The sequence below is a fragment of the Anarhichas minor genome, unplaced genomic scaffold (genome assembly GCF_050575085.1).
Source record: "Anarhichas minor isolate MPS153535 unplaced genomic scaffold, ASM5057508v1 ptg000087l, whole genome shotgun sequence".
Classification (NCBI taxonomy): domain Eukaryota; kingdom Metazoa; phylum Chordata; class Actinopteri; order Perciformes; family Anarhichadidae; genus Anarhichas; species Anarhichas minor.
Window position 1 is genome coordinate 3339977 of NW_027466533.1, and position 18472 is coordinate 3358448.

The 18472-nt window shown below is 44.4% G+C and overlaps 2 protein-coding genes across 2 annotated transcripts; one reads left to right on the forward strand and one right to left on the reverse strand.

Annotated features, from left to right (window-relative positions):
• The first annotated feature begins 267 nt into the window (after window positions 1-267).
• Window positions 268-10776, forward strand: stk17b (serine/threonine kinase 17b (apoptosis-inducing)). The gene is made up of 7 exons (XM_076081775.1): window positions 268-873; window positions 3771-3983; window positions 4751-4889; window positions 5596-5722; window positions 6141-6189; window positions 6549-6728; window positions 7638-10776. Exons 1-7 carry the CDS (start codon window positions 752-754, stop codon window positions 7870-7872), a joined length of 1065 nt encoding a protein of 354 aa, XP_075937890.1. The 5' UTR covers window positions 268-751; the 3' UTR covers window positions 7873-10776.
• Window positions 10589-18158, reverse strand: cunh2orf69 (chromosome unknown C2orf69 homolog). The gene is made up of 3 exons (XM_076081776.1): window positions 17449-18158; window positions 14677-14915; window positions 10589-13384 (listed from the first exon to the last, which is right to left on the reverse strand). Exons 1-3 carry the CDS (start codon window positions 17746-17748, stop codon window positions 12907-12909), a joined length of 1017 nt encoding a protein of 338 aa, XP_075937891.1. The 5' UTR covers window positions 17749-18158; the 3' UTR covers window positions 10589-12906.
• Between the last annotated feature and the right edge of the window lie 314 nt (window positions 18159-18472).

The window sequence follows — 18472 nt, forward strand, 5'->3', positions numbered from 1 at the left end:
ACAGTCAAAGATTTTACCTATTTTACAATTATACTCATATTTCTGACCTATCGTGAGTCATTTTGATTTATTTATTTTGGACATTGCTGAACTTTTCATAGTTTGTTGTCTTTTCTTGGCGGTAACAGACTGCGATACGGTCCGCTGTCTTCATTCTCCATTACACAAAGAGGGAGTAAATGATTACAGTTCACACACATCAACTGTATTCACGTTTCAAATCAACTCGACCTCCCTTTTTTCAAACGCAACAGTACTGCGCATGCGCCAAGCCGTGACGTGTCGACACAGTGTCAAACAGAAGGATGTAAAAAAAGAAAATGATCGAAAACTCTCTAGATAAACTTACTAAGCTATTTCACAGTGGCCCACTGCAGTAGTTTGGATAAGCGGACCACTGGAACCAGCCGTAGGTAGACGTTTTAAAGACGAACCGCTCCTCTTCAGCTGAAATTTGGGAAATCGGTTTAACTCACTTCTGAACCCGCGACATTGACCATCGAGCTAACTTAGTTAGCGACAGTTAAGCTAACCGGAGTCGGTAACGTTAACCGTAAACTAAACAGTAGCACGGTAACCGGCTTGGTTAACATTAACATGTAACTAACGTGAAGCCGGCAGTGTAAACGTTAGACAGACACTTGGGTTAGTTTCGTCGTTCGTCTCTCATATTACTCGGCGTTCAGCAGTAGTACCAGCCGGGTAGCTGGCAGCAGGACCGAGATCAGTAAGTTACCCACGGGAGAGGAAGATGTCTCGGAGGCGGCTGGACAGTCGCAGCGGGCTCGCTGCGGGGCTGCTCGGGGAAAGTCAGACCCCAATCAGCACGGAGCCGATGGAGAGCGTGTACGATATCACCGGAGAGCTCGGCAGGTGAGTCCAACTGATGTGACCGTTGTCCCGGGACAACAGAGAGAGACAGGGGGGCTCTCTTCAGCGGTATGCGGTCTGCAGGAACGACACAAGTAGTTCTGTTGTGCACTATTCTACTAGGATTACATAGAGTCGGGATATATATCAATTGTACAATTAGCATTTAAAATGAGTCTGGATTGTTAATAGTCAATTCAATATTGAATATTGGTGTGGACATGACGTGTCTAGCCGGACGGGCAAGATAGTACACAATTGACTGGTATGATGGCTCATAAGCACAGTCTAGACCACACTTTACAAATGAATAACACCTTACAGTTAGGCAACTACTGACTGACAATGATACAGGAAGCCTTATCAATGCAGCAGCAAGGAGAGCCCCGGACTGTGTCATACATGTCCATCATATTCATCTCAGAGTTTACGTTAGGTAATATGATGTAGTCTAATCTTGATACTTGTGTATTCGATACTTGTGCCAGTACCATACATTGTATTGTTACATAGGTGCACATGACACTTTCTGTGTTGTTGAGACTAAACTGGGTCAGTAAACTGTCGTTACATTGTCACCACAGATTCAGACTACACTAAACATGAGACTGAAAACCTAATAACTGCCACAAATCTCCTCAACCTGTCCTTTATCTAACCAGTCTGCATCGTCTCATTTCTCTATTTGCAAACATGAATACTTTTCACTGCACTTGGACTCTGTACTGTAATCCGTCACCACTGTAAATACTGGAGCCAGGCGGTGCCAGAGGGACCTGACTGGTCCGTGCTACCTTTGTCATGTGTTTGTTTGTGTGTGTGTGTGTGTGTGTGCGTCATGGCAACGGCTGACGGTCGATGATCATACATCCTGAGATCTCTGAGGTGTGTTTGAAGTGATGTGTCATGCAGCATGTACCGTATAATTCTGATTTCAAAATAGGAGGAAGGAAACGAGCACCGCACTCTTAGAAAGGAGAAATGGTACCGACCACTTCTGTTCACTTATTGTGTGTGTGCCATTAGCTATAACAGGAAGTTCTGAGGTGCAACACTTTAGAGAACATGATGAGGGCAATTTCTGGTTCTACTTTTGACCTTTTTAAGGCATGTGTAGTTATTCACAGCGTTGGTACAATGTAGTCTGAAATTACACTGTGACTTTTCACAGTGGGAGGTTTCTGCCTCACGGTGTTTCCCTATTTCTTTATCAGGCTGCACCTTCCAGTTGTGTTTGTTGTCATCAGTAACAACAAGTCTGTTACCTGCCCAGCATCAACCCACAGACAAAGTTAGCAGCTAGCTGGTTAGCATAGCAGTTAGCAAGCTAAAGAGTCAGAAATGTTTGGTGTAGACCAAACCAGAGCTACTAGTGTGAGTAGTGGACATGCATCAGGAGGCCAGAAACACAGCTGATGTTTCTATTGTTTGTGAGGTCAGATGTTAGCCAATGGTGGCTGTGTGTGTCACCTTATTTTAAATGTGTTTCCCCCTGGTAGCCAAAAGTTGATTATAGCAATCTATCAATTTTGAAGATGACTTTACCTTTTGTTATTCAGCATGTAATTGAATCAGTTAGTGAGCTCTGTTAAGAGAAGATCCCCTGATGACATCATCAGTGCCTCAAGACTACAGAGTGATTAACAGCAGTTTAAAGGTGCGGCCCTTTTAAGGAGGATCTAAAGAAGAACCACTGAGTTGCATCATGGGAATTATAGGATCCTGCTGTTTTTTTTTTTGTTTTTTTGTTTTTTTAGCTTTACTTATATTATAGTCTATAAGAATATATCGGCCTCTGCTGCTTAGATTATATTTAAAATATAATGTGTCTCGCTCAAGTCCCACAAGTTTGCTGAAATGTAATACTGAATTTGTGGAATGCTCCTTTAATAACATTACAGTTAAAAGTGAAGAATAATGCTTCATGCTGTGTCTCTAATGCTAAGACTGACAATACATGACTAATGCCAGTGATAGGCGGTGCTACGAAGTAGGACAGTTTAGCGCCATTGTTCTTCTATTTCAGAGTCGTCCTTCTGGGAAACCTTCGCAGTTCATTTTGGATTTAAATAGTTTTCTTCTTTTGTCGCGGTCATCGCAAGGCCTTGTGTAGAAGTGCTTCTGCTAATTGAATTAAATATCAGCCAAATGTTGTTGTTTCAGAGAGGGAAAGGTAGGTCTAGTTCTCAGGACATATCGTGCTCATTGTCAGGTTCATGCTTTACATACTTTAGCGTTCATCAAAACATTATTTTCCTCTTACAGTCTGTGTGAACATACCTGTATTCACGCTCAGTCTGGAACGCTCCATTTTAGCGCCTGTATCTTTAAGCCCAAAAAACGTGGTGCACCTTTGCCACGGTAGTTCTCGAGCCGTGGCCAGTATATTGTAATGAGCCTGCATGTGGAAAAGGATCCGAATGGCTTGTTGAATCACATCTAGTCTGATTTCACAGTTTGAGGGTCAAGAGGCACTCCAGATACCAAAAGGAAAAAGTTAGTTTTCCATGATGTCTCCCTTTTAAAACCAACAGACCCAAATGAATATTATGTGTGATGAACACCCATATTAGCACTGCTTGTTTCCAATCATTCTGTAGTGTTGGATTGTTGCCATGATGAGTCTGGGTTCATGCATGTAGTAGCAGGTAGCCACTATCCTCCCAGCATTGAGTAACATGAACAATTACCCCAATGATCAAACCAAGATGTAATCTATTGATGGCACCACATTCCCAATGCTGCAATCATTTACAAATGATTACTCTAATGTATTGTTTTATTTAGAAAGTATTGTGGGAACCTGTTGTAACATTATAAAACGTAAAAAATGTAGTAAATGTGCAACAGAATGTCCTCCAGGCTGCCTTTACGTTACATGTCCACTTTGTGCTCCCCAGGGGGAAGTTTGCCGTGGTCCGGCGCTGCGTGGAGAAGGCCACGGGGAAAGTGTTCGCCGCCAAGTTCCTGCGGAAGAGGAGGCGAGGTCGCGACTGCCGGGCAGAGGTCATTCACGAGATGGCCGTCCTGGAGACGGCCCGCAACAACTCCCGAGTGGTCAACCTGCACACTGCGTACGAGACGGATCACGACATCGTCCTGCTGCTGGAGTAGTGAGTTCACAACAGAGCCAGTGGCACATGTTGGGACGCCATGTTTAACGATCTGTCTAACACCGGCTCAATGTTTCTACCACAAACAGCAGAGGGATCCTGTAGATGCCTGCATACGGGCAAAGTCCTGTTTGTCCAATGTTAAGGAGCTGAGACACTCTGTTTTTTTTATGTAATGCTTGTTGTCCAACCGGTTTATCAGGCTTGTAGGCTATATTACCGTACAGCTTGAGCTGAAACTCCAGATCTAGATGAACTGCATGGACACCGAAACAGAAACTGGATGTGAGAGGCAGAATGGAAATAAGAATGCACAGTTGACCACAGTTACATACTTGTTGTCAGAGACGCTTTAGGACAGCTTGCACAACTCACTTTGGTGATCTAAGACGGCCTGGACAGCTCAAAACAACCTGAAATGTAATGAAATCAGGTGAACTTTGTACTCTGCACCACCATTTTAGGGCTTTGTGTCAACTTTGGCTGATGCTCTTAGCTGCAGTGCTTTACAGCGAGCGAGCAGGAAGGAAGGCTGCTTTCTTGCTCAATATCACTTATAGGATCAGACCAGAGGCCCTCTGGCTGTGGGTCGGCCACTAAAGCCACCAATACACTATATTTCTGTTTCTAGCGTTGAAAGTGCATCACAAACAAACTGCTTCAAATGTCATAAAACTGCCGGGTATCTTACTCTCCGTGGACCTCTTAGTAGACGAGCGTTTCATGAACAGTACCTGGTATTTACGGTGCGTTTCCTCTTTGCCCAGTGCGGCCGGTGGAGAGATATTTGACCACTGCATGTCTGAGGAGCTGCTGCCGGAGGCCCAGATCACCCGTCTGATCAGGCAAACACTGGAGGGAGTCCACCACCTCCACCAGAGCAACCTGGTGCACCTGGACCTGAAGGTCTGCACGCACACACACACACTCACACACACACACGTACACACACTCGCATGCAGAAAATGACACGCATGAGTGTAGCTGGAGACGAGGGAAACTATTTTTACACGCTCACTCGCTTCGCCGCAAACTTCCCCCTCAAGTGCTCGACTGCGTATTCCCTTTTTGTGGATTCAAAACCCCAATTTCCTATCTTCATGGCACAGTTAAGACGGGTTAGAGCTGGCAACAGGGCAAAGTGAGAAAGCACTGGTAGAACAAGTGATTTTTACAGTGCTGCAACATTGAAACAAGGGTTTGTTACCAGGCCTAAGGTAAAGGTGGATCTGCAAGTTTAAGACACCCACAATTATTCCAGTGAAATTTGAATTTAACATGATCAGTTGTCAGCAGATGCTGATTGGCTTCAAAACCACCAAATAGATCGGTGTGTTTGGTGTAAACAGAACGAGCAACGTACTGTACGTTCTCAACTTCCCTTGAGAATGATGCAATAATGAAACAATAGTAGTGTTGACACAGTGTCATATGGCCAGTATATTTCCAGCACTTAAACCAATAATGATGCTACAGAAAAGTAAACGCGTCTTGTTATTGAATAGGTGTTCCAAGAGGACTCCAGTTATGTAATAAGTTTAAAGTACAGCACGTCTTATCTTTCCAGTGCTTGTGCTCTCTGCGTGATGTTCACCTCGTGTTTCCCTCTCAGCCGCAGAACATCCTCCTGACCAGCCTGTCTCCTCCAGGAGACATAAAGATCGTAGACTTCGGCCTGGCACGCAGACTGGGCGCGGTCGGAGAGCTCCGAGAGATACTTGGCACACCTGAGTATGTGGGTAAGGTGATGTTCATAAAGCCCTGCTTTGATTACTCTAAACACATCACCAGCATGACCACGTTTCAGTGACCTGTCTCGTGTAATGCTGATAGACGCCTTCGTAGGTCTCCGAGGTGAAACTCTCACAAATGATAAGTAGTTTATGGATACTGAGAAATTCGTAGCTTTAGCATGATTCACCACACTTGTGGATAGAGATCAGAGTACAACTCTGCTGTCACACACTTCCTGTGTACATTTTACTCTTAAAAAAAAGTAATTTACTACAAATAACACAGTAAATAAAGACACAACAGAAACGTGAAGCGTCAGTAGTGGTGAAATAAAACAACCCGAGGTATGAAATGATACAGGAAATGACAACATTCTTGTGAGATTGAGTAACAACTGACTTTTTCTTTCATGTCCTCACTCAGCGCCTGAGATCCTGAATTATGAGCCAATCACGACAGCGACTGACCTGTGGTGAGTCCATTCTTCCAAAACTGCCGTTGTGGCGATTTGAAAGATAAGGCGTGTTGACCGTCGTTTGTGTCGCTGTAACTCTAAAGCCAAACGATTTGTAAATGAAAAGGGAGGAGAGCCACAGACCACAGAGTAGCTCTGCAAATGCTAATAGCTGTTTACACTTTGGGTAATTATTGTAATCTTCTCGTGTGTTCTCACTTTTGTGGTTGCCAAAATTATGAAAATGATTTATTTTCTTTTTAAAAAAAAATATTTTTCTAAATCAGTCACCCAAGTGTGCCCTCTGGTATTCAGCCCTCAGACGCCCCTGTGCATCTTTTGACTGTGTTCCTCGTGCATGTGTGTGTGTTCCTCAGGAGTGTGGGTGTCATAGCCTACATGCTGGTGACGGGCGAGTCTCCGTTCGCCGGGGACGACAAGCAGGAGACGTATCTGAACGTGTCCCAGGTCAACGTGGACTACAGCAGGGAGGCCTTCTCCAGGGTGTCTGAGCTGGCCGTGGACTTTGTCCGCAAGCTGCTGGTCAAAACACCAGAGTGAGTTGTGTGTGTGTGTGTGTGTGTGTGTGTGTGTGTGTGTTAACTCACCTCAGTCTCCCCAAGAATAGAAACACAGTCAAGTGATTTATTTTGAATGAAGTCAAATGGAATGTTGGCACGGAGCTGTAAACAAAAGGAGGACTATTCCACGAGGCAGCCCAACCGTCACGTAATGTCTTATTTTAGAACCAAGTCTGCTCGTGTGTGAGGAAGTCACACAGATTTATTTTCCCACGTTTCTGTGCAGAAGTGACAGTTTTTGAAACTGGTCCAGTATTGAGGGAGAAGGCTGCAGACGGAAGCCGCTAAACCGGCTGCAATGTAGTCCTTCTGGGCAGACCCTCACCGTCAATGTGTTGTCTTTTCCACTAGCAGGCTCACATGATAAGTGTTTCTATACAACATTATGGAAAAGGCTATGAACCACTTTCTTTACCTTGACCCGGTCTGTTTGAGTTTGTTGTGTTGGAGGACAGAAAGCTTGGCTTAGTGTTCGCTAAAAGGTTTCCATTGTCACGGATGAACATTGAGCTGATTTCAACAATGTGGATAAGACACAATATTTCAGAACAAGACTTGAGCGAGACTCACAGTAAACAACAAAAAGTGAAAAGTAAGTCTTTGTAGGATTCTTTCCATAATGTTGTAGAGTAACAATCAGAGCAGTCAGTGGAAAAAACAAGTGTCTGTAGTGGCCATACATTGACTGGATACATTGCAGCCCGTTTAGCTCTCCTTCAATACTGGACCAGTTTTGAAAATTGTTGTCCCCAAGACACCAAACCATGGGAAAATAGGGACCAGGTTTAAAAATTAAGTTTGCCTTTAATCGACAGTGAAAGTAATTGTGAGCGGCATGAACACAGCGTTGGACTGCAGGTGTGTAACGCTGCTCTCTGCCCACAGGGACCGGCCCAGCGCTGCAGAGTGCATGAGTCACCCCTGGCTGTGGCAGCTCTGTCTGAGCACCGAGCCGGCCCCCACCACCCGCACCGTCCGCGAAAGGAGCTGCGGCACCAAGTGGACAGCCCCACCCGAGGACCCCGAAGACAAGGAGAACTTCCTGGAGTCGCCCCACTCTCATGCAAAAAGGTTCCGCTTCGACGAGGAAAGGCCCGCCGCTGGAGACGGCGACTTTTGAAAAATGAATAAATAAGCAAAACGAAAACTGGGAGGAATCGAAGTGGGGGGGGGGCGCTTCTCCCATGTGAGCTTTTAAATTATTTTAAAGCCTCCAGAAAACCAGCTGTCACCACTCAAAAGTATATGTATCTCACTAATTTGCTAAATTCCAAGATGGACCACTCAGACCAAAGATAACCAGCTAAATTGTGAGATCTGTCACTGATCCATCGCTGTTAGAAAAAGGAAGTGTGAAAATTGTACAGTATGTCTCAATTAATGCAGTGTGTTTAACCTGAAGTATTTAATTCCTTTCATTGTTGAAATCTCTGGTAGTTTCAAAGCGCTGCATCAGCCCCACTCTGTTCTTCCTGTACTGATGAAGGCGAGTGTGGAGGGTTTCTATGCAATACCTCTCTCGTGCATTTAAAATCTATCTTTTTCAAGTTCACAGCACTCTGCCTTAAGTCTTAGTGTGACATCGAGATCGGCACCTCTGCAGTGAGGAAGTGTGACGACGTCCTGGTTTGCATGTTGAAGAGAATCAGAGACAGCTGCACAGCATCACGGTAACCCTTTTCACTCCGATGTTTGGGTCATTCCGTCACTAGTTCAGTGAAAGTGGATAAAACGCGCTGCTGTCTTTATGTCATAGCTCCGTCTCTCTGTATTTCACATCCAAGCTGACTTAGACGAGCAGCAGAGGGGCTGAACTACACACAAGCACATTACTTCTTACTGACGTGTTTTATATGTCTGCAATAATTCAGATTTAGCTCAGGGTTTTAGATAGAACTGTTTTAATAGGTCCGACCTTAGCATAGTCCCCTTCTGAAGAAAGCCCCCCACATGTACAGACATTGACAGAACACGGTTTCACACCAGCAGCACATCCTCATGGCATCCTTCTGCAGTGAGATAGAAACTTAAAAACTGGACCGGCTGAGAAAGAAAGCAGCAAGAAGAACCCTGTGATTCCCACAGTCGTTCACATGCCACACCCGCACTTACTCTATGATTTCCTCAGCGAGCTGCAGGTTCCTCTTTGTTAGCCGGAAGAAGAGAAGCTCGACTTCAGCACTTACTTCATAAGCACACGTATGGTATACTGATCAGCAAAGGGAAAACTACTCATGACGCTGTGTTTTCCTGTCCTTTAGAGGTTCCCTGTGTGTTTCAGTCCCTCGCCCTAAAGCCATTCAGTGTCCTTTCATTCAAAGCTACTCCTGCCTGAAGTCATATATATATATATATATATATATATATATTCCTGCTGTGTTCATCTCAGGGCATGCTGCTCGCTCTCTTTGTGTTGTATTCTTAATGTTATTCTAACGGGCCTGTTATTATTATTTATGTGCTACTTTATATTTTGATGTAAATAACGTGTCTTCTAAGGAAGAGTTGATTGTGGCGGGAGCAGATGATTACGGTGTTATTTAAAACAAGCTGTTGTGGTCACTGTGCTGGATAATAAATGGAAATGTTGGACTGCAGTGGATTGGAAGATGAGGACTAGATGAAGGTGGTACTGGGAGGTAAAGCGAGACCGGAGTCGAGAGGAAGAACTGTGTCGGTGTTGGACGAAGTGACTGAAGTCATAGTTTGAATAGTCATAACTGCTTCTTGGAGTTGTGACGCTGCGTGATAAGATATGTAGGCATGAAATGATTTGAGGGACCAGAAAGTGGGAGTGATGGTTTTAGAAAGAGACGGATGAGACAGAACCACTGTCTAGTGTGGAAATACACGGTGCTATTGATTCACAGGATCGGCCATCTGTTGGTCACAGAATGAAAGAAACTAAAGTGATTACTCTTAATCTCCAGTGAAACATTCCTCTTTTTGTTCCGAGGTGTCCGGCAGAATAAGACCACGTTGTTGTTGTTTTTCTTCTTGTCACCGGCTGGTACAATGGCCTTTGTGTGGGAGATGGGCGTCTCCAGCCACGGCCATGCTCTCATCTGTATGCTGTCATCCTTGAAAACTGGAACAACACACTGTAAAAGATGTTCATCTCGACAAAGTAATTTAATCTCACCGAGTCAGCAGATTCCCCTTGAGCTTGTAAGAACTTTATTCTCCAATCAGCTGGAAAGAACATCTGTGTGAGAGTCAGGGGATTATGGCCGCTGCACCTCTTTTGCCACTGTACAAGGAAATAAGCTGGACTCTTACGTCATCTCATGACTCAAGTATGTTTACAGTCAGTCAACTACTTGTTCCGATACGTCTCCAAACAGGTGTCGGTGTCTTGAAATAATCTCTCAATACAGGAAGTTACTCGTGTCTAAATTTCTAAAGGAGTGATGGTTCCTCTTTCCTGTTGTGTCATCTGTAAAACAAGTTTGAAGACTTGACGAGTAGCAGATGGACTTGTTTTGCAGTGCGGTGATGTCGGGATGTCACTTCTCAGGATGACGGAACGCTCCAAACAGAGTCGCACAGAGCGGCTCGTGTTTGCCGCCGCCATCGTCTCGTCTCTTGAACACGACCTCTGTGGTGTCGATTCTGTTGTTTAGTACAGCTATTGTACCGGGTCCATTCCAGCAGCTAGTCGCCCGTGGCCTCTCTGTGTGTGAGTGCTCATTGTCGTGGGCAGGAGGAGCTCAGCCTTCATCCTCCAGAAGCAGAGCAGCAGCAGCATCAGGCCGCTGATGTCACCCTACGCTCCTGCTTAGTGCTGTGAGACCACAGATACTGTGGGTTACAGTCAAACCAGCCACAAGCAAATACATGTTTCAGAGATGTATGTTTATTTTGCATTTTATATTCTCTTTTTTTAATGTATGAGCATTCTGATTGCATCTGAAATGACTAAAACAAGAGACACATAATTCTTATTGTATTCTGATCAACTGCAGGCTAATATGTAGGTTTCACCACGAGAACTGAAAAAGCTCATTAAAGGTTGTAGAAAATATCTGATGGGGTAGTTGATGTGTTTTTGTTGTCTCAGTTTCTCTGTTGCATTCTCTCCATCATTGGGTAACAGTCAACAGGGCGACAAATTAGCCAGCACTTGATTCTAAATAATACAACTTCTCTTGGGTGTGCACTTGCTTTATACCTTAAGAATCGTACATGTCCTCCTTCTTTAAACAGCATACAAGTAGTAAATATTATGGAATGATCTGAAGTTACATTTAGCAAGATGAGTTACAGCCATCGTGCAAAGATGCTATGTCAGCATATAGAGATCACAGATATGAATACACATTCCCACAGCAGCTAGGAGAGTTTTCACACATTTCAATAAACAATGTTCATTATCAATAATGCATTTCTTCCACTGAGAAAAAAAAAAACTGACCAGAAAATGTAAATTTACAGTCTAGTAAAAACTTATTTCATTTTAACAAAACAGATCTGTCTGGTTAAAACAATTGTTTATTTATAAGGTAATTTGATATGCTGTCAAAACCAAAACTGTAAAATGTGTTGGGATAAAAAGATCCAACCAAAGAGACAGCAAGTGCTTAGTGAAAAAAAAACAAGTGATATGTAATAAGTTTGTTATGAAGAAATGAGCCGGGATGTCATCGCAACAAAAAAGGAAGTGTCATAGAATGTAGGCGTTACATTGAAACATTAACTTGAAAACAGCAGTTGACAAAATGTGTCCTCGAGGTCCGCGTGACCATCAGCAGATGGACTTAAATGCAAAGACCATGTGATGGGACTGAAAGCTCCAGAGCAGCTACTCGATGGACCTGGAGGTTAGATTGTGTTAACTGTTCTTTTTCCCCCAAAGAGTGCAGCTGTGTGACATTTACAACAAAAAGCTCTTATAAATGATTGGACGATCCACTATTGGGATCAAACTGAAGGAATGACAATGGAACTCTTGAGTAAACATTTGAATACAACAAAGAATCACTACTGAGAGACCAACTGATGAAGTCTGAACCCGACTCTCTAGAGTCAAGTTCAGACATTCACGCGTCTAAAACAAGTGCCGGTATCAACACAACGTAATATGCTGTTCTGCTTCAGCCAAATAGCCTTTAAAAAAGGTGCAATGTGTAGAACCTGGCAACCTGCTCCAAAAGAAAAGGGGGCAGCATTTCACCTCTACCACTGGGTCCATACACTCTACATGTACAGTGATTCATTCTAACGCTAACAGCAGGGAAACACTGACACTGACCGGGGCTGTACGCTTCATTTAGCTTTGATAGATTCTTTGTTGGATTGAATCCAAAGTGGCAGAAACAAGAAAACAACTCTTTTGTTTGGCCCTCTCACTTCTCCGGTAGACGGACCTTCCAGTCAGTGGTTAGCTTCAGCAGATGGAATACAGCCAGCGAGGGACCACCATGACTCCCTGCTGGGTCAGCAAACTCTCTGTTGCTGCCGTCACAAAGATTAGACCCAGCGCTCCACCAGACCGCTGTGACCCCGTGTGCCGGGGTTTAGTGCTGGCTGAATGCTAGCTGCTACTGGAGTGTGTGAATGAACATGGAGGGTTAAAGCACTTTGAGAGGCCAGAAGATCAGCTGGCTAGCATGCTCATTTCAGTAGACATCTCTGCAACACCATGCAGAAGACGTCTTTGACCTCTTCTCATTCTGTGGAGAATTAGTTCATTTTTGGAGTGTTTTAATCTAAAATTCTGGCCACATCTTACACATTGCACCTTTAGGTTCAATTATGAATCATACCGGAAATTAAAATAAGTCCTTAATTAAACTAAGAGGAATTCTCTCATGAGCAAAATCCAACTGAACATGAATCATTCATGTTTCTGAATGGACAGCTCTGCAAGCAGCTCGTAGCTTGAGCCAGAATCAAATGTAAACGCTCACATTTAGCCTGAAGAGTTAAGAAGGAAGACCATTCTCACACCTGCATATTCCTACTCGGCGCTACAGGGAGCAGGGAAAAAGCTCCCGGATCATTCAAACGGGTCGGGTCAAGTGCATTGAGCTGTGAAAGGTACAACACACCAGCATCGCTCACATGCTCTCAGGTCTGAGCCCTTAAATCAAAGAAAAATGAGGTAAGAGCGGCAAATACGACTGAATCTGCATGTAAGCGCTCACAAGCAAACTCAAAACTCCTGGATGACCCTGAAGTGGTTCTCGATGGAGGGGGGCTCATCCTCAAAGTGCAGATTCTTACTCGGACGGGCCCCGAACTCCTCCAGGGTCTTGATAAAATGTCCGTGCTCGCGGCCCACCCACGCCCGCATGGGGTCGCACACCTCGTAAGGGGTCACGTGGGCGTGGACCGACACCCCGCTGGCGGCGAGCTCCTTCAGCACCTGCTGGTTGGTCACCCAGGTCTCGCTGCCTCCCGGGTGCCCGCCGTCCAGCCAGTACATGTCCGAGACGCCCTCGACGAAGTGCGACATCTGCAGGTCTGCTCGGGCCCCGGCCAGCTCGTACACCATCTGGTTCAGCACCACGCAGCCTTTGCTGAAGCCCACCAGGGTCAGGGAGAACCCTGAGAGGGGGCCGTCAGCGCCTCCCTGTGGCCGAGGGGGGTTCGGTAGGTTGGCTCGCTCCATGCCGTGGCTCAGCAGGGCCCTGCCGTCAGAAACGCAAATACTCACAATGCAGTCATCATGCAGTAAACACTCACTTTCCTCAGAGGTGAGGATTCTACTCAGTGGTCATTTTAGCAGACGCCCTCTTCTGCGTCTCTCAGTCAGAGTCTGTTTCAGACTCTGGCAATGCAGAAGTCTTTAAGACTAATGCACTAAGAATTCAGACGGCCACTACCGAAGATAACCATTACACAGGCAGCAGTTAAGTATGCCAGCGTCAGCTTTAGTAAAAGCTGAGGCAATAACCATTTTTATGAGTTTTAAAAGAAAGCTGAGGCAGGGTTGTTGTATTGTACGGTGTCTGAAGGTCACTATACGCAATATTATAACAAAGATACAGACTAGCTGGCTTATGATTGATTAAATAAAAACTCAAAGAGTGTATGAAAACATTGTTCGGAGTGATAATAGACCATAGACTCTGTTGTCTACAACCATTGCAATACTGCATAAAACTAAGGACATCATGAAAGAAAACTATACTGCTCACTCATAGTTCCATACATTACATAACGTGTTGAAATGTGGGGAAACACTTACACAACTAGCACTAATTCAATCTTCATGCAACAATTCATCAAGAGGAAATAGCGATGTGTGTTTAGGAAAATGTACAAAAACATTACAACTAAAAGACACAAAGTGTGTGGCCAACACTGAGGAATGACACGACAGAAACGTTTCTTTATTTTGACCTCCATGGACTGACAATCTATGATGTCATGGTTCTTTATTATATTTTGGTTTGTTTTTGATTCTCTGCTATTTTGGGTCGAATTCTAGAAATGCTTTGTTCAGAATTAAGTGTATGCACAATAAGCTCAGGCTTCAGCCTTTTTCTGTCAGAATATTGTGTTTGATTTGATTCTATTTGTGATATGATGATTTAGTACTAATCAACCACTTTGATAACTGTATGGTCAATTTGTTGTATTGTGAATGAATGACTGGAAAAAATAAACTAAACTAATTTAGAGGAATGGATCAGCTAAATAGCCAGATATTTCCCTCAGGAGTTGGTGGAGATCAAAACAGCTCAAAGAAGAGTGACTGTGGACACAAACACCCTGTGTCTACTGGTGTAAATAATCATGTTACAGCATGTTGTGTTTAAAGCTTGTTTGCTGCCCCCAAGTGGCCAAACAAGTGTTTAACACAGCTGAAAAATCAGAACAACGTGCAAATATTAAAGCAAATTAAAAATGTCACGATAATTCAGATGCTATATGTTGACTAAGCCGATCAGAGAAGAAAAGGAGTTGAAATACAGACCTGAGCTGGAGAAACGCTCCGGAGTCAGGCGAGTACGGCGAGTGCTCCGGGGCCCCGAACATGTTGCTCTCCACAAAGTTGTGGTAGCTGCTGAACTTGTGGAGATACATGCGGCCGGCTCTGACCACCCAAACGTGCCGGCCCGGGAAACGTCGGCCCAGGGTGAGGGCGACCTGCTCCAGGCTCCAGGAGAGCCACTGGGCTCCTTCAGGCTGCAGAGCCATCTCCTCCTCGAAGTTCTGCAACGAACAACACGAAGAGAGACGGGATGTGAAGCTGCAGTGAACAACGTATACAAACTGGAAGAAGGTGAAGTATACGACATATAAATCACTTATCGCTTTGCATTTGTTTGAGTTTACAGATACGTGCATCCCTAAAATGAGCTCTTTCAGTCAATGTGTTTGTGATGATTAGAGCATGTATCTTTGCAACATGAAGTGTTGGAACATAAACTTGTCCAGCTAAGGAGGAGGAGGCGGAGGCGGAGGAGGCATGGCAGTGATATTCGGCCTTCAAACACTTAAATTCAGATGTAAGAATAAAACGAAATCTCCCAAAAAAAGACTCTAAAAGTCAAAGATGTTTGCAAAAAGTATTGATGAGTCTCTCTGACAACCGATGACTTCAAACTGTGAGACAGACAAGAAAAGAAGTTCCCCACATCCCCTCCAGCCCAACGAGAGTCTGACTAGAAACCTCTCACGCGTGCGCCTCTCTTTGACACTCTTGGTTCGTTCCATCGGCAGCGTCTCCTCAGTCAGACTGAGAGGTCCTGAACAACAAGCGACCTCATTTTATCTACATGCAAACATGACGGGGACAGCATCCCACGCATACGAACGTCTCCTGGTAGATACCAGCACACTGTAGGAACATTAACACTTGCCTGGGAAGCCGCCGGATGAATTGCAAATGAGGACAACGTACGGATGGATCGGTCGCGACTAAAGCTTCAGTGAATGAGGACAGCGCTTGGATTCTTGAAAGCAATTAGAAAGGGAAACAAATAGCTGACGTTTAATCTTCTTTTACTCCTATTCTTTTCTTTTTTTTTTACACTTGATTAATAAGTGTCCCTTCCACTTACTAAAAAAAAGGGACCAAAAGGCCTCTGATGAGACCGTTTTGCATAATCTGGCAGCTGCAGCAATTAGACGTTTGGCCCAGGCAGGAGGGATACTGAGTCCTACTTATTCCTCACAGCAGTTTAATCACAACTGCGCACATGTTCAGAAACTCTCTTATCTGCTGGTCAGCTGTCAATTCATCAAACACACACACTGATGTCTCAGGGTGAAATTACTAGTGCTCCCATCCACAAAAACAGTTTATTTTTTCCTTTAAGTGCTCTGCTCTTCAAAAACACCTTGAAAAGCATGAACGTCCTCTGCTCTCATAGGGCACATCCAAGATGGTTGTTCAAAAATATGTATTTAACCGGACTGTTTTATGGTTTCTAACATAAGAGAAAGATGACTAGTGATGACTTATATTTCAACACTACTCTGTGGACGGTAGCAAAAAAGCTTCAAAATACTGAATGCCTCAGATGTTTTCTCAGGTCCTATGTATGGAATATTATTACAGTGTGGTATTGTCAAATGTTTTGAAATCCCTACACATAAACTCTTCGCACAGTGGATTTCTGGGAATTGCAGTCTGGTCATTTTCAGCTCTGACTCAGAAAAACCATGTTCAATTTAGTCAAATCCCCTGCGTGTTTCTTCCACAAAGACGATCCAACTCACAGCTAAAGGTGGATTAAATAGAGGAAGTGCACCTCATCTCTGCGGCGGTCTGCTATCATGCTCCAATACTCGCCATGGACAGACAAGTATCATCACTGTACTTGTGCGCGATAGACTGAGCTGTGAAGTGCTTCCTTCAGTTGAAGGAAGCACTTCTTTGTGGCTTATCACTGAGCCCTAGACAGCCTCTCCAACACAGTATGAATAAAGTGAACTCGATATCAACGTAGCTAAGAGACGCCAAGAGTGACGGGGTCAAATATCTGCCCTTTGTTGTTTCACGATTGTGTTATACTGCGACAGTAAATAATAATGTGTGCAGAATGAACTACCCTGCTCCTAAAGTGGGAAACAATTCTAATGCAAGCTAGCCTGAAAGTGGTTCCCCGCATTATGCAATAACCTGCAGGAGATTCCTTTGCTTCAGTACAACAAAATGACTCAGTCTGCTGATAACCTGTCCTGACACATGGGAGGAGTCACATGGGTGTACAAGCTGGAAAGATACATGACCCTTACCCTGTAAATGTCACATGGCGTTTAGATCTCACGTGAGTGAGCCATGTGGTTGTTGTTGTTGTTGTTGTTGTTGTTGTTGTAAAGGCACTTCAATTACTTTAAAACTACTCCAACTCAAAATCTTAAATACAATGTCATAATAATACCATAATCCATAATTTTATAGATTTCTCAGTGAGTCGGTGGGATTTGTTATAGTGTGTGTATTTGTTAAATTTGGTCAAGGATTAAATCGTTTAGTTGGTGTGGTTTAAGCCTTTAAATAACATCCCCATTAATACATTGGCGTTCAGAGATAGCACGGGGATGAACAGACCATAAATCTCTGGATTCCAATCGGCCATTATCTCCTTGTTCAGGGTTTTATTTACCCGTCTGTGTTCATTGTGAACGGAACTATTTTAGGTGATTGAGAGTCAGGCGTCATCTGTCTGTCGCCCCCGTGGGTAACCTGAGATCAATAGACGCCTCAAACATGTGCTCATACCCTCATCACACTCACCTGAATGTCCCCGTGGAAAAACACAACATGCCTGTTGCCGCTCTCCTCCTTAAGGTCTGCGGTAGTATGGCCGTCTGTGTCGGGCCGGAGGAGCAGTAGGTCGTTAACTCGGCTCGGGTCGTATCCGGGTACAGCGAGCAGCTTCTGGAGCCTCTGCCGCGGGCTCCCGGTGCGTGCACCCCGGCTGGCTGACGCGCTCAGTCCCGGAGGTTCAGAAGATGTCGTCGCTGCCACAGAGGTCATCGTTTTGGCCACAGCTATTAGAGAGACGCCCGCTGCAGCTGCTCGAATGGCTAGCATGGACTCTGAAATAAGACAATGATTTGGAGTTGTCTTTCTTAACGCAGTCACTCCACGCGGTTGCTGCTGTCAGCTAGCTACCTGTCTCTATTCGCAGCACATTATCTATGTGGCTGTAGCCCAAATACTTATCTTTGCACACTGTGCTTTATTCGTCCTCTGTCTCTCGTTGTTTGAATTGATGTTTAATTGTGACAGTTAAGAAATGGGGTCTGTCTGCGGAAGAGAGGGGCGTAACTTGAAGTTGGAGCTGCGGCTGGCTAGTTAGCTAGCTAGCTGCTTCCAATACTTAGTACACTGATTACAGAAAATGAGCCGGACAAAGTTGCCACTCGTCCAGCGATGGCATTGGGCTTTCCTACGCTGTAACAAGGGTGTGGATGAAACATTAAGTATTTAAGTCCTACTCATTTAGCGGCTTGCTAGTTAGCTAGCTAGCGTGCGCTAATCCCAGAATGTTTCTTATTTGCGTTGTATCGGCGTCTTTACCAGCACCATGTAGGTGCATTACCGCCACCTACTGGTCTGGAGAAGGAAGCAATAGATTAGCTTAAACAATCTTTATATTATTCTTTCTACTTCTCTTAATAAATTAATCAGAAGATTACCTACTTTCCAGAATGTCTTTCCAAGCAGATTCCTGTGGTGGAAAAAAAACTATTCAATAGTACCGAGTGAGTCCTATAATACTGAATACTGAAACAAGAAACATTGAGGAAAGAAG